At 43.3% G+C, this 14,194-nt stretch overlaps 1 protein-coding gene across 1 annotated transcript; it reads left to right on the top strand.

Annotated features, from left to right (window-relative positions):
• Positions 1–215: 215 nt before the first annotated feature.
• plppr5b (phospholipid phosphatase related 5b) lies at positions 216–13,516 on the top strand. Its single transcript, XM_061805436.1, has 6 exons — positions 216–419; positions 5,146–5,278; positions 7,533–7,783; positions 9,874–10,050; positions 10,132–10,266; positions 13,105–13,516. Exons 1-6 carry the CDS (start codon positions 216–218, stop codon positions 13,132–13,134), a joined length of 930 nt encoding a protein of 309 aa, XP_061661420.1. The 3' UTR covers positions 13,135–13,516.
• The last annotated feature ends 678 nt before the right edge of the window (positions 13,517–14,194 follow it).

Genomic DNA, 14,194 nt, shown 5'->3' with positions numbered 1-14,194 from the left:
CCCCCACACGTGTTCGCCGGTTGTAGCTCAGAGAGAGAGAGACGGAGCAAATTAGGGTTGGGGAGCCATCGCGAAAAGGGGCTTGTCATGTAAAGCCGAGCCGCCATGAACCGCTGCCAGAATGGAGGAGGGGGTCGCAGGGTAGAAGAGAGAAAGAAATAGGAGTATTTTGTATTTTTTTCCCAATTAAATGTCTGTTCTTGTATTTTTGCATCATGTTGTACTTTCAGTTGGTGATCATGGCTGGGACCGTTATGCTGGCCTATTACTTTGAGTACACCGACACCTTCAGCGTGCACGTGCAGGGATTCTTTTGCTACGACACCACCTACACCAAACCCTACCTTGGACCGGAGGACCACAGCGCCATCCCTCCCATCCTGCTGTACGCCGTAGTCGCCGTGCTGCCAACGCTGCTGGTGAGTCTCGGCGTCATCGGTGGAATGAAGTTAGCTGAAGGAGTGGGGGGGAATCAATAATCAGATGAAAGATATAATCCGAAACGGCTGTTTTTAGCATGTCGTGGAAAAAAAGTACCTCAGTAGAAACAGCAATTCCCTTAAATTGAGCTCATCAAAATTATGAAGAGCAATGTGATCGACTGCTTAGTACGTTTCTGGTGATGTCATTTTCTTTCGAATCATAGCTACATTTTTGCTTCTGAGCTTGAGCTGCAATTAGAGCTGCTTTTACTGTATTATTAACTAAAACAGCTGCTAAGAGTTGACAGGGATGCCGCGATGTCACTAGTGGAGATTATTATGGAAAACAAATGAGTAGAACATTTTAGGTCAACGATGCATTGTGTAAAAATAAATAAATCAACCTCCGCTGTGACAAATCTATATTTTTATCACTTTCTTCTTCTCTCAACAACTCTTGTTGAAGCTGATCCATTTTTTGGGGATTGTAATATTCACATGACATTAAATGCTGTGGTGTTTGTTTAGTTCATCTGAGTAAAATTAAGTATGTTATGATTGAACAATATATATATATATATATATATATATATATAGACACACACACACACACACACACACACACCACACACACACACACACACACACACACACACACACACACACATAGAGTGTATGTATATTTCTTTTAGGCCAAGTAATACATGTTATGATAAAATGAGAATGAACTGAAGCATGAATTGCTCTGGCAAACGTTTCTTCTGCTGGGTTCAATCCCAGACCCGCCTGTGTGGAGTTTTTCATGTTCTCCCCGTGCCTTGCGTGGGTTTTCTCCGGGCACTCCGGTTTCCTCCCACATGCCCAAAACATGCAACATTAATTGGACACTCCAAATTGCCCCTCGGTGTGATTGTGAGTGTGGCTGCTTGTCTCGATGTGCCCTGCGATTGGCTGGAAACCAGTTCAGGGTGTGCCCCGCCTCCTGCCCGTTGACAGCTGGGATAGGCTTCAGCACGCCCTCGTGAGGATAAGTGGCAGAAAATGGATGGATGGATGGATGGATGGATTAACAACAAAACGAGAAATCAAAACCCGGCGCGGCTGAAGATTTGACTGCATCTCTCGCTCTTGCTCGTTAGTCTTATTAGCGTGTTTTCTTTTTTTAATAGCAGTTGTTGCAATGTGGGGAAAAAAAAGGAATTGTTATATTTTGTGATGTCGGTTCGAGCGCAGATAAATTCACAAATACTATGATAACACCGGAATAGTGCTTGTTCTATGAGATAAAATGCACTTCAAAACATACAGTACCATAGTTCCCGTTTTATACGAGCATCTTAGCATTTTAAATATTATACAATTTCCCAATCTTTTCCGCCATCATTCTAAAGCTAGTAGATGAGTTTGATCCAGGCGGCATTCCCACTTCAACTGAAATGAACCCAAGCGCACACGAATCCCGCTTTCAGTGGACTAACTCCTTGGGTGGTCTCAGTTTACCCGTTTGTTCTGCATCTGATTTTCTGAACGTTCGCACTAAACGAAACGCACTCCCGAGCACGTCAGGAGGGCTTCTTCCAACCAAACCAAAAGTGACACGTAAACAAAGCCTTACAAACGCGTTTCGTACCTCTCCGACACAATGTTTTGAGACGTAACTTCAACTGTCCTCTCTGGTTGTTCAAGGGGTTGTGTACTCTCGCTTGATCACGTGGAAGGCAGAAGACGGGGAAAAATGCGTTGTTTGAAAATCCTTTGTTTACAATGAGCGACTCTATCAATAATTCCCCACAACCCAGCTTCGTATGCGCTCTCGTTTGAGGCAAAGAGCTGATGTGGGAGAATCTGTGATGAGCTGACGCAGATACTGTCAACTTGTTATGCTACCAAATACTGCGATGTTGTCTGGCGTTGAATAAACTTGCCACATAGCAGAGATGCTGGATTTTTCCCCCCGCTTATCTACCCTATCATGGCGGAAAGGTTTGGATGTCCTGACAACTGATCCTAATAGCGCAATTGTTTGGGGTGCTTTAAGCTAAGGGTGGAGGGACCAGACAACAAGACCCCTAAAGACATCAAACAATGAAATAATAAAACTTGGATTTGGCTGTCCCTCATGTAGATGAAGTTCAGCTATTCCCCATCTGGGGTACAACCAGTCTCAAAATTTGGTTCGTCTTCAACCAGATCTAAGACCACGGTCCTGAGCGAGAATAGCTGTCAAGGATGAGATCCTGGCCAAATGGGAGCAGTTTTAGTATCTTAGGGTCTTCTTCATGAGTGACTCAAGTATGGATTTGTAGATTGACAGGCAGATCGATCCAGTGTCAGCCGTGATATGGATTTTGCATCATTCTTTTCGCGGTGAAGCCGATAGGCCGAGCCTTCTCTTAACAGTGTATGGACATAAGATGTAGATAATGACCCCAAAATAAAATCAACACTACTGAGACAACAGTTCGAAATGAGTTTCCTTCCCTGGATGTCCGAGTACTAGGTGGCTTAAGAGTCAGGGCCTCAGGTATCTGGTAGGATGCCTTATGAACGCCTCACTGGTTAATAAGTCTTGGGCATGTGCCACCAGGACCCAAATATCACATGACTGTCCCCCAATGGCCGATTGTCTCCTGAAGGAATCGCAAATGAATAATGCTGCAGTCATTTTTGAATGTTCTTTCATCAGTTCCGCCAATTACAAGACCCCAAAATCACTGTACCTTGAATGCAAGCTCGGTGATTATCGAGTTCAGTGTAAGTCACTGAACACAGCGCAGTCGCTGTCGGATAAAGACAATATAACAGATTAATTACAAAAAGTTGGCAGGTTGAGGTTCCAGGTAAAATTTCAAGATCAAATTTCAGAACTTGCTGATCTCGAGGATGACCTGGTTTGGTCCATGGATCAACCGACACCAGTTCACGATTGTATGTACACAAAGAGTATTTTAGAATCGTGAGAACGCTCTGTGCATTTTTGGAAATATTTGATGAAATCATCTTCAATGCAAAGTTCGCAAAGCTATGTAAATTGACGCGACCCCCTCCAAATATCTTTACCCTCCGCCGGAGAAAGAGAGAGACGCTCAAAGACACGGTGGACGTGATTGCTGTGCTCAATCCACCGACAACACGGGAGACGTCCCATCTGGTGCCAAACGTGAAGCTCAGCAAAAACCGCCCGGAGCAGAACGTCTTTGACAGCAGTTTATTCACACGGTTCATCAGCAGTCCAAATATGCACAGTCCGGCTTTTCAGCGCTTTCTGTCAGCTGTGACTCTGAGCGTCCCTCTTCCTATCCGGTCCGGAGCTCTCTAATGTCTACTGATAGTGAACGTTTGGAATTGGACTCACCTCCTCACCTCCTTTGCAGACATAAGCTGCATCAATGAGTTTCAACACTGATGTAAGAATTCTTCTTTACCACCATGATGTGAATGTGTGTGACATGGCAGGTGAAAGGTCACGCACTTTCTGCCACATACCTTGAGTATCCTAGTATATAATTTTCACAAATATTCGAAAATGTCTGACAATGTCTGCTAGGGACACACTGTTTTAGTTTCAGATACTTAAGACTCAGACAATGAGCTTGGTACGGTTTGTATTGCGTTCTACCCACTCTTTCTGCTCTCTTGTTCCTAGATAAAATGTTTTGTCTAAAGGGAGAAAAGTGGATTTGTGGTTTTTAGAACTTTGCAGTTTTTCACTCCGCCTTTACAGTCAAAAGCTTCTGCTGTGCCTGGCGACAGCCAACTGAGAAGAACTGAATTGCAATGTCGTTCAGATTTGAAGGACAAATTTGCCTCAGTAGACTTGAACACATTTCATCAGTAACTCCAGGAACGTCAAACCCCCCCGCCCCCCTGCAGTTTTCGTTGCTATTCATAACATAGTAAATCACAGTATGAATGAAATATGACTATTATTGCTGCGAAAATATTGCAATAACACTGTGTTGCAGATTATGTCCATGCTAAAACTTTATGAATTTAACATTCCAATTTTTTGACCTTGGCAGAAATTGTCTGTTTGGGGATTTTAATAGTCCTGTCTCATGAAAACAAACACACAACTAATTTGCATTAAAAAGCAGTTGCATCATTCTTCTTTTCTTTTCGGCTTGTCCCGTTCGGGGTCGCCACAGCTTGTCATCTTTTTCCATCTAAGCCTATCTCGTGGATCCTCCTCTCTCACACCCACTGTCCTCATGTCCTCCCTCACCACATCCATCAACCTTTTCTTTGGTCTACCTCTCGCTCTCTTCCCTGGTAGCGCCATCCTTGCCATCATCCTTCCAATTTCCTCACTCTCTCGCCTATGGACATGTCCAAACTATCGAACCCTACATTCGACTTTGGCCGTCCCTCTAATGAGCTCATTTGTAATCCTATCCAACCTGCTCACTCCGAGCGAGAACCTCAACATCTTCATTTCTGCCACCTCCAGTTCTGCTTCCTGTTTTTTTCTTCAGTCCCCCCGTCTCTAATCCGTACATCATGGCCGGCCTCACCACTGTTTTATAAACTTTGCCCTTCATCCTGGCGGAGACTCTTCTGTCACATAGAACACCAGACACCTTCCGCCAACTGTTCCACCCCGCTTGGACCCCTTTCTTCAGTTCCTTACCACACTCACCAACAACTCACCCGCATTCTCTTTTTGATAAACAAAGTGGATCCGTGTAAACGTCGTGCGTTGTCTGCCTTTCGTTTCTACCAGATCACAGTCACGGAGACGGTGCTGTTCCTGGTCCAGTATACGTCTAAAGAGTTTGACAATTCAGAGAAGACCGTGGCCACGGGAGACTGCTGCTATCTCAACCCGCTGGTGCGCAGGACCTTTCGTTTCCTCGGTACGTGACATTTTTTACATTTCTTTACGTGGCCATATCAAATTGTATGCGCTGAGACAATTTGCATTCAGTTTTACAATAATTCTTACTCGAGTACCCCTAATATACTGTACACAACGCCCAAAAAGTTAAGGATATTTCATTTCAGTGCTTTGGTTTCGGATGTTGTACTAAAACCTTTGCATCGGAACTTCATTTCATAAGGAGCAGCACAATGTCCATCGAACTGAATTAAAAATGTAAAAAAATACCATGTTATAAAGTCCTATATTTCTTCTTAAAAATACATTTTTGTTTGTTGGTGATTTGTGCTACAAGTATTTTAAGCAACAAACGTGGTCAGGGAACAAATGAAATTCATATCTCAAAGCCCCACTGTATCAAATATAATATGTATGAGCGTATAATATTTTTATGGTGATCCACTCAGTTTTAAAAGCCGCACGTGTGAACCACGTACACGACTTCGATTCATTATTAAATACTTGTTCGACACTATATGGCAAGAAAACACGGCGCTCCTCCAGCTTTATTCAATCAGACGAACTGAATTATGTTCATGCCCTAATAAGCAATTTTGGAGGTGAAGGATGGCCAGCTAGAAAGCAGCAGTCATCCGTAAAACACAAAGCGCCCACATCGCCACATTCGTGTCGGAGGGGCTGGGGGTCGGTTGGGGGGTGGGACAGAATTAGAACGATGAGCCTCTGCTGCAAGTGAGTCACACGAGGCTTGACAAAATCCATTTAATGCTTGTTAAAAACTGGCTTGTCAACATCTGGAGCCTCACATTACTGCTGTGACAAGGGATAATTAAGAAAATGTGCGCACATTTTGAAACAATAAGCACAGGATAAGGGACATTTTTCCGTGGAAAAAAAAACAATCTAGAAAAATGGAACGGATTATGGCAAATGTTGAGTATTTGAGAGGAGGACTATTTACTCGGTGCCACCACTTTTATCAATTTAACAGATCATAGGTCAATACAAAAGCTATTTTTGGGGTCATACTTCACTTGCAACTAAAAAGAATATTGACGAAAAGGACACCTGACTAAATTTCCCCCTTTATACAAATTATGTCAGTTCAAGTCCAATTTACCATTTACAAGCATCGGCAGGATTTGTACAAACCTTCACATTTAAAAGGGGAAATCTACCGGTTTGCACTAACAATGTATCCAAAAGGTCATGTGATATGTACTCTATTTTGACAGTGTGATGTTAAATCCTCTTTCATTTAATAGTGTTTTGAGAAGATTATTATCGACAATTACGAATTTACAGGGGCGCTGCCATTTTCGCGAGTCACATGACCGCCGTGCACGGATGTGACGTGTACCGTGCGCAACAAAGGCTCGACTACAAGGGACACCATTTATGCCCGGCGCCGATTTATCCTCATCTGATGAAGAAATAGAAGTATCGGTTGATCGGCAAGACGGAGGAATACTTCCATCCACAGTCGTGAGCGGCACAGCTCTGGGAAGCTCGGTTGATCGGGAAGACGGTGCTCACGGCTGTGTATGGAAGTATTCCTCCGTCTTCCTGATCAACCGATACTGCTATTTTTTCATCTGATGAGGATAAATGCGAGAAATCAGCGCTGGGCATAAATGGTGACCAGGGATTCGAGCCTTTGTTGCGGCACGGTACACAAACAACAAAAACACAAATTTACATTTTAACAATCACTCACAATATGGGAGAATCCAACCATTTCCTTCTGTTTTTAGAGCAGACTCGAGAAAAATAAACAATATATTTTAAATCCCGACAAGATATTGTTTTTCAGCGAGATTTTGAAGAAACAAGACAAATAAATGCTCACAAACTGAAAGATAATCAGCTGATTTATATTGCATGCACCCCATTAATACAGTCGCGGCCACAAACACGGTACTTATCAGGAACCCATTTTAGCACAGTTTCGAAAAACAAACTCGCCTAAGGAGAAGGAGATAGACCATTCTGCCGCCGCGTTGCGGATTTATTGAGCTAAGAGGAGGCACTGATCCTCTCACAGGTCCAACAAGCCCCAGCCGGTGCCAAAAAAGCAGACGGGCAGCACAGTTCAAGCACCAATCGTAATTACAACAAGCGCATTAGATACCCGTGTTGAAATGATATCGTTTAAGCTGTTTATATTGCCTGCTGAGTGGAGTCACAAATCAAGGTATGTTATATAAGCAGATGACTGCCTTTTTTCTCCGTCTTTGTCTCTAAAACCGTCTTTTTTTTCTGATGACCAGGAGTTTACACTTTTGGACTCTTCACCGTTGACATCTTTGTCAACGCCGGCCAGGTGGTGACGGGAAATCTGGCCCCCTATTTCATGACCATCTGCAAACCCAACTACACAGCGCTGGGTTGCCATCAGGCGCTCCGATACATCAGCCAGCAGGAGGCCTGCACGGGAAACCAGAACGACATCCTGCACGCCCGCAAGACCTTCCCGTCCAAGGAGGCTGCTCTCAGCATATATGCTGCACTCTACCTGGCTGTGAGTTTCTCTACCCTACTGCCCGATGCAATGCTTTCCCTCTAAACGTCGCGGTTCCGAAGGGTATACACGTGCTAAGCTTGAAATTGAGCGTTAATTTTAAGAGACAGTCAGAGAGGAAAACCTGATTGGTCCGAACCATCTCTCTGGAGGTCGGTTCTGCAGGTAAAGCAAGGCAAGAGAGCAACCGCAGCAAGTCGAGGTCATAGCGGGATAAAACCTAAATTCAAAAACAGACGGCGGGCGGCTTGCGGGAAATCTGGAATACGTGACCAATGCCGAGAAGGACGAGAGAAACCACAAGGGGAGGTTTGTTCATGGTCGGGTGGAGGCAAAGGAGCCAGGTGGACAGAAGGCGAAGGAGGAATTCAGCGTCATCTAAAAAAAAGGGGTGTTTAATTTTTAAAAACGGCAAACACAGGTACAGGGTGACAGGATCAAAATTCATAAAACATACTTGAAATTTACAGTTTCTAAGTTAGGGTTATGTTACAGCCTTACTTCCAAAAGGAGTGAATTTCTTTTTTTAATGTTGGTTTCAGAACTGTACACACAACCAATGTTCCCTCTAATTTTTTTACATGTCTAAGGCCGTGAGCGCCCCCTTCGACCACTGTAAGTAACATCAGACGTACGCACCGTGGTCAAGTCCGTGTCATCCATTAAAGTCACACGGCTCATTAAAACGTTGCGATGACATTCCCATCATAACATTTTTAAGAACAATTTTGTGTTTTTGGAAACTTACACTGAAAATGTCAACAAACAAACAAAAATTGCGAACCAAACCAACCCAACTATGAACAATAAATGTGAAATGTCACCTACAACTTTGTTTCTTTTATTTATTTTTCTAATCCACAATGATATCCTCATCTGTTTTTCTTGGTGTAAAACTGAATTATTGCTTGCAGAATATCTTTAGAAATGCATGTTGAAAGCTGAATGATCCTCCCAAACAGTTTTAGGATTAATGTTATATTATTTAAAATAGAGAATTACTGTAGATTTTTGGGCACTGTATCATCTGTGCTTTCATCCTCGACCAGGCTGTGGCAAGTGGAATTTTAACATTACACACCAACTGTAATTACCCCTTTATAAGCGGAGGGGGCGGAGTCAGGTTAACTAGAAAGTAGAGTGTGCGTGGCCCGGTGTGGCCGGGCAGCACCTCGTTGTGAGAGGGAAAAAACATCAAACTGTAGTTCACTGCGCTGGATCTCTTTTCATCACACCGAGAGTGTGTGACAAGTGCGTAAATGCGCAGTTGCGCAGCTTAGAGACAACATTGCACACAACCCTCCACAATGACAGGATTCCCCTCACCCCCATATTGCATTTGAACAAATTTATGTATCTGTTCCTAAACTGATTCACATTACCCAAGCAGGTGGTGAAACACGAACATAACCCCCCAAAAATTGTTGTAGATACAGTCCTGGCATGCTTTGTCATGCAACTGTTTTGGATTCAAAAGTAGTTTGATCTGTGGCCGTTTTGTGCCAAGTTTAGCAACAAAATCATGAAGTCGGCAATAATCTTTGAGATAAATCAAATGGGCATTTCCCCGTACGCAAGCGAGCCAGGAGTGCTTCCGTGTTTGGTCCTCCTCCAGTTCCGTGATAAAGTGTGATCTGCGGTTTGCCATTCAAAAGCTTTACAAAGAAGTTACAGCGCGTGAGCGTGATGACGGCTGACAGCAATGTGCAACGCAAAAGCCTGAAAGAGGAGGAAAAACCGCGAGTGAACAATATCGCGGCAGAATAGTGTCACTTGGATTTAGCGGCTTTCGCTGTTCCGCTGCCTTTTCGGTAAATGTTAGCACACAGTCACGGATATCGGATACGGGTCACAAGCAACAAGTCAGAAGTGTTTTGTCAATTGACGCTGATACAAAAAACTGTTTGTATCTGGTCACAAAACCAGCTTGTTTAAATGAAGCTCCTCCACTCATTTCCACATAGTTCACCAGTGTCAAACTCAGTCACTTCTCAGTGGCTCTGAGGTCTTCAGAAGAGCAAAACGCTGAAGACATGGAACACCGTCCACTGATTTTGAATTTTTGCGTACGTTCTGCCGCTTCCTTTCAGATGTACGTGACGTGCACAGTCCAGGTGAAAGGGAGTCGTCTTGCCAAGCCGGTGCTGTCCCTGGCGCTCGTGTGTCTGGCCTTCCTCACGGGACTCAACCGCATCGCGGAATACCGCAACCACTGGTCGGACGTCATTGCCGGTTTCATGATCGGCACGGCCATTGCCACCTTCTTGGTGAGTTTATTATTATTATTTTTTTTTTCTAAAAACAATGCATTACATGAATAAACATATCTTTTTTCTCTCTCTGCTTAGGTGGTGTGCGTGGTCCATTTTTTTAAAGGGAAGTTGCTTTTGAATGACGACACCCCGATGGAACTGCACATGAACGCGACAATGCTGGGCATGGGCCAAGTAGAAAGCACTCTGAAGAAGTACATCGCCTCACAGGTCAGTGTCGCACTCCAGCGAACAATTCGAGCCTTTTCATCATCTTACTACTATTAGTTGATGATATTTAGCCATTTAGCCAAGAAAAAAAACCAAATACCATTTTATAAAGCCAATGAAAATAATGTTTCACAATGTACGATTTGTAAAAGAGCTCATAGACAAAATGCAGCCTTCACCAGAAGATCCAGGGACCAGATCTTTTCCTTTCGGCTTGTCCCAATTAGGGGTCGCCACAGCGTGACATCTTTTTCCATCTAAGCCTATCTCGTGCATCTTCTTCTCTAACACCCACTGTCCTCATGTCCTCCCTCACAATATCCATCAACCTTTTTGTGGTCTTTCTCTCGCTCCCTTCCCTGGTAGCTCCATCCTTGCCATCATCCTACCAATTTCCTCACTCTCTCGCCTATGGACATGTCCAAACTATTGAACTCTGCTCTCTTGAACCTTGTCTCTAAAACATTCGACTTTGACTGTCCCTCTAATGAGCTCATTTTTAATCCTATCAAACCTGTTAACTCCAAGCGAGCACCTCAGCATCTTTATTTCTGGCACCTCCACTTCTGCTTCCTGTTGTCTCTTCAGTGCCACCGTCTCTAATCCGTACATCATGGCCACCCTCACCACTGTTTTATAGACTTTGCCCTTCATCCTAGCGGAGACTCTTCTGTCACATAGAACACCAGACACCTTCCGCCAGCTGTTCCACCCCGCTTGGACCCATTTCTTCACTTCTTTACCACACTCACCAGAGACCAGATGAGCCTAAAAACAAAAATTGTTGATAATGTTTTATGGCCTGACGAGATAAAGATGATTTCCCAAAGAACTGGCAAGGCTTGGACTCGCACGGCTTCTCCTGGGATGGGCTCAGTAACATTTTCCGATGCAACAATTGAGGGCAGCGGCGAAATGACGCCGACAGTTAAATTTTGTCTGCCAAAGATGCAAAAAAAAAAAAGGGAGGATCATCCAATAGTCCTTTGAACCCCCCCACCCAAAAAAAAAAAAAAACAACAACCGAAATACTCTCACTATTCCAATACTTTTGGAGGGTGTGTACAGTGTGTATTCCGTTTTTAGCAATCACCACTAAACAACTGTCCACAATGTCATCCTTTGTTTAACGCAATAAACAATAGACCCACCATCCTTCTCTAACTATACTTTGCACCCCCTGAAACGATGCACATTTAATGGATTCACGGTGGAATGCGTGAACACATTCGTTTCAAATCCATCTGTGTGAAAAAAAAAAAAAAAATTCTGTTGTATGAAGATGAGGGGGGGAAAAAAATAAAAAAATGTCACATTAAACTCAGCTACGGTAAGCTCGGTGGAAAATAACCGGCCTAAAAATAGCACAGCAAGGAAGCCTCGGAGGGAAACTGGCCGCACTAAACAAAATGACAGGGATGAAAGAAACATTCCCTAGTTCATATTCAGATTGCTAAAACAAGCTGGACAAAATTTTTTGGGGGATTATCACGGTGCGTTATGTAATATCTTGCGTCACATTCTGAACTCAACTTCCAGATGCTGCACTCATAAAGTACACTTTCTCAACATCATATTAAAATTCTCCTTAAAGAAAAAAAAAAAAAAAAAAAAAAAAAAAGCTAACCAGGTGTGTTGTTTGACAAATAAATCACATCATATCACGGACACAATGTACGTTTTTGTGTGTATCTACTATGGAAAGCCATTATAGCATTTGTTCAAGATCCTTATCATGTATACAGTGAAGAAAATAAGTATTTGAACGATCGAATGATGAGTTCCATCGCAAGAACACCATCCCTACTGTGAAGCATGGGGGTGCTAGCATCATGTTTTGGGGGGGTTTTTCTGCACATGGGACCGGACGACAACACGTCCTTCAACACGACAATGACCCGAAGCGCACAGCCAGGAAAACCCAAGGAATGGCTCCGTAAGAAGTATATCAAGGTTCTGGCGTGCCCAAGCCAAGTCTTCAGATTTAAACCCAATAGAAAATCTTTGGAGGGAGCTGAAAGTCCGTGTTTCTCAACGACAGCCCAGAAACCTGTCTGATCTAGAGAAGATCTGTGTGTGGAGGAGTGGGCCAAAATCCCTCTTGCAGTGTATGCAAACCTGGTGAACAACTACAGGAAACGTTTGACCTCTGTAATTGCAAATAAAGGCGACTGTCCCAACTATTAACATTGGTTTTCCCTCATGTGTTCAAATACTTATTTGCAGCTGTATCACACAAAAAAAAATCATATTGTGATTTCTGGATTTTCTTTCTCTCACAGAGGACATGCACCTACGATGAAAATTTCCAACCCCTCCATGATTTCCAAGTGGGAGAACTTGCAATATAACAGGGTGTTCAAATACTTATTTTCTTCACTGTGTATGTTTATATTGTCACATTCACGCATGCATCTTTATTTGCATCCTCGCGGATTCTCTCGGCCAGAATCCTCACACTTGCTCACACTGTGAATGAACAAACGCCAAGGAGGCACGATTGTTTTGACAGCCGAGGCTGGCTTCGAATCACGGAAAGTGAAGCATTGCCAAGACTCGTGAATGTCGCTGAAATCCACGGAAAAGATTTTAAAAACGCCTTACGAAGGGGACGCTGTGTGCAGTCGGGCAGCGGCGATGCGCGCACCACTCTGGCTACACTGCTGAAGAGTTATCTTCTTTCTGTATGAAATAAATCCAATAAAAGTCATTTCATCAAAGGGCAAACATGCTGCCAATCAGCTGCCTCCATTTTTTTTTTCATGAAATGATGAATGATTTTGTTACTTCACATGAGCTAACTGGTGGGGTGTTATTTTTCCTCTTTGTCTTCTGCAGAATCACATCGCTTTTGCTGAGGTCACATGACACGGAGTCAGCGGCGAAGCAGATGCACAGGACGTCCCCGTTTCTCACAATCCTGTCCAGTTCGCCCAAGTGCAGCTCTAATCCTGTTCTCCTCTACGTCTGTGTTTTGTAAAATTTTATTTATCTATTTTTTTTTAAATCAGTCCATTATTATGTCCAGCTTTAATCGAATGAAGAAAATGGACATTTAACTGAGCGGCGAGGTCTTAATCTATGCATTAAAAACTGTAAAACTGTATACGTCGATAACAGACCCTCACATCCTGAGCGTAGGTGGGTGAAATATATTCTCGAGACGGAATTGAATTGCCAGTGGGTACTTATGCGTCATCGATGTACGAGGCGGTTTACCTTCTTTCCATGGCAACATTGCAATCGTCATCAAAATAACCCCCCCGCCCCAAATGTACAAATGCCTACAGATAAATACACAAAACACTCCTTTTCTATTAGACAGGGAAATGGCCTGTCTTAATGAAGCACTAGTTCCTAGGGACAACGATGGCGTCAAAGCAATACTTTTATATCAGGCACAGAGCATGAAATAGGCGAGTTAGGGAAAGGTTCCTAAAAATCTGTGAGTAGCAAATTGTGACTGTTCGGGAACATTGTACAGTATACCGTATACTTTTCGTTCTAGTCAGGATCTGTCTTCTCACTGCTGATTATTTCTGGTGTATAAATGAGGTCGCACAACGAACAAATGAACACTAGGAACCGGCTGACTTGCTCAAGGGCAGTTTCTCCAGGAACCGAAAGGAATGTCGACCAACCTGTCCCGATTATCACATCGTTCCATCATGTCTCTCCTAATTGTCAATATGTACATACTTGTAGTGTAGTGTAGCGTGTACTTTTTCCTCTCAAATTATACATGAGCGTATTATACACGAGCGTAGAGGAGTTTTGAAAAAGTCAGTGGAGAATATTCCCCAAAACAGATTAAAATGGAATGAAAATTTGTACCTCAACCGAGTTAAACACGTTTACAACACAGCCACGGCCACAAATAATCGTAGTTTATAAAATATATTTTACTGACTCTCCAAAAAAATACTCA

Source organism: Syngnathoides biaculeatus, chromosome 19 (genome assembly GCF_019802595.1).
Source record: "Syngnathoides biaculeatus isolate LvHL_M chromosome 19, ASM1980259v1, whole genome shotgun sequence".
NCBI lineage: Eukaryota > Metazoa > Chordata > Actinopteri > Syngnathiformes > Syngnathidae > Syngnathoides > Syngnathoides biaculeatus.
Note: the sequence above shows the minus strand (reverse complement) of the source record. Positions and strands in the feature narration are given on the sequence as shown.

Excerpts from the sequence above, each read along its gene's own strand:
- plppr5b (XM_061805436.1), top strand. The coding sequence starts at position 216 with ATGTTGTACTTTCAGTTGGTGATCATGGCTGGGACCGTTATGCTGGCC. Across the intron at positions 7,784-9,873 it reads ATGCTGCACTCTACCTGGCT|ATGTACGTGACGTGCACAGT; the intron begins GTGAGTTTCTCT and ends GCTTCCTTTCAG. Across the intron at positions 10,051-10,131 it reads CGGCCATTGCCACCTTCTTG|GTGGTGTGCGTGGTCCATTT; the intron begins GTGAGTTTATTA and ends CTCTCTGCTTAG.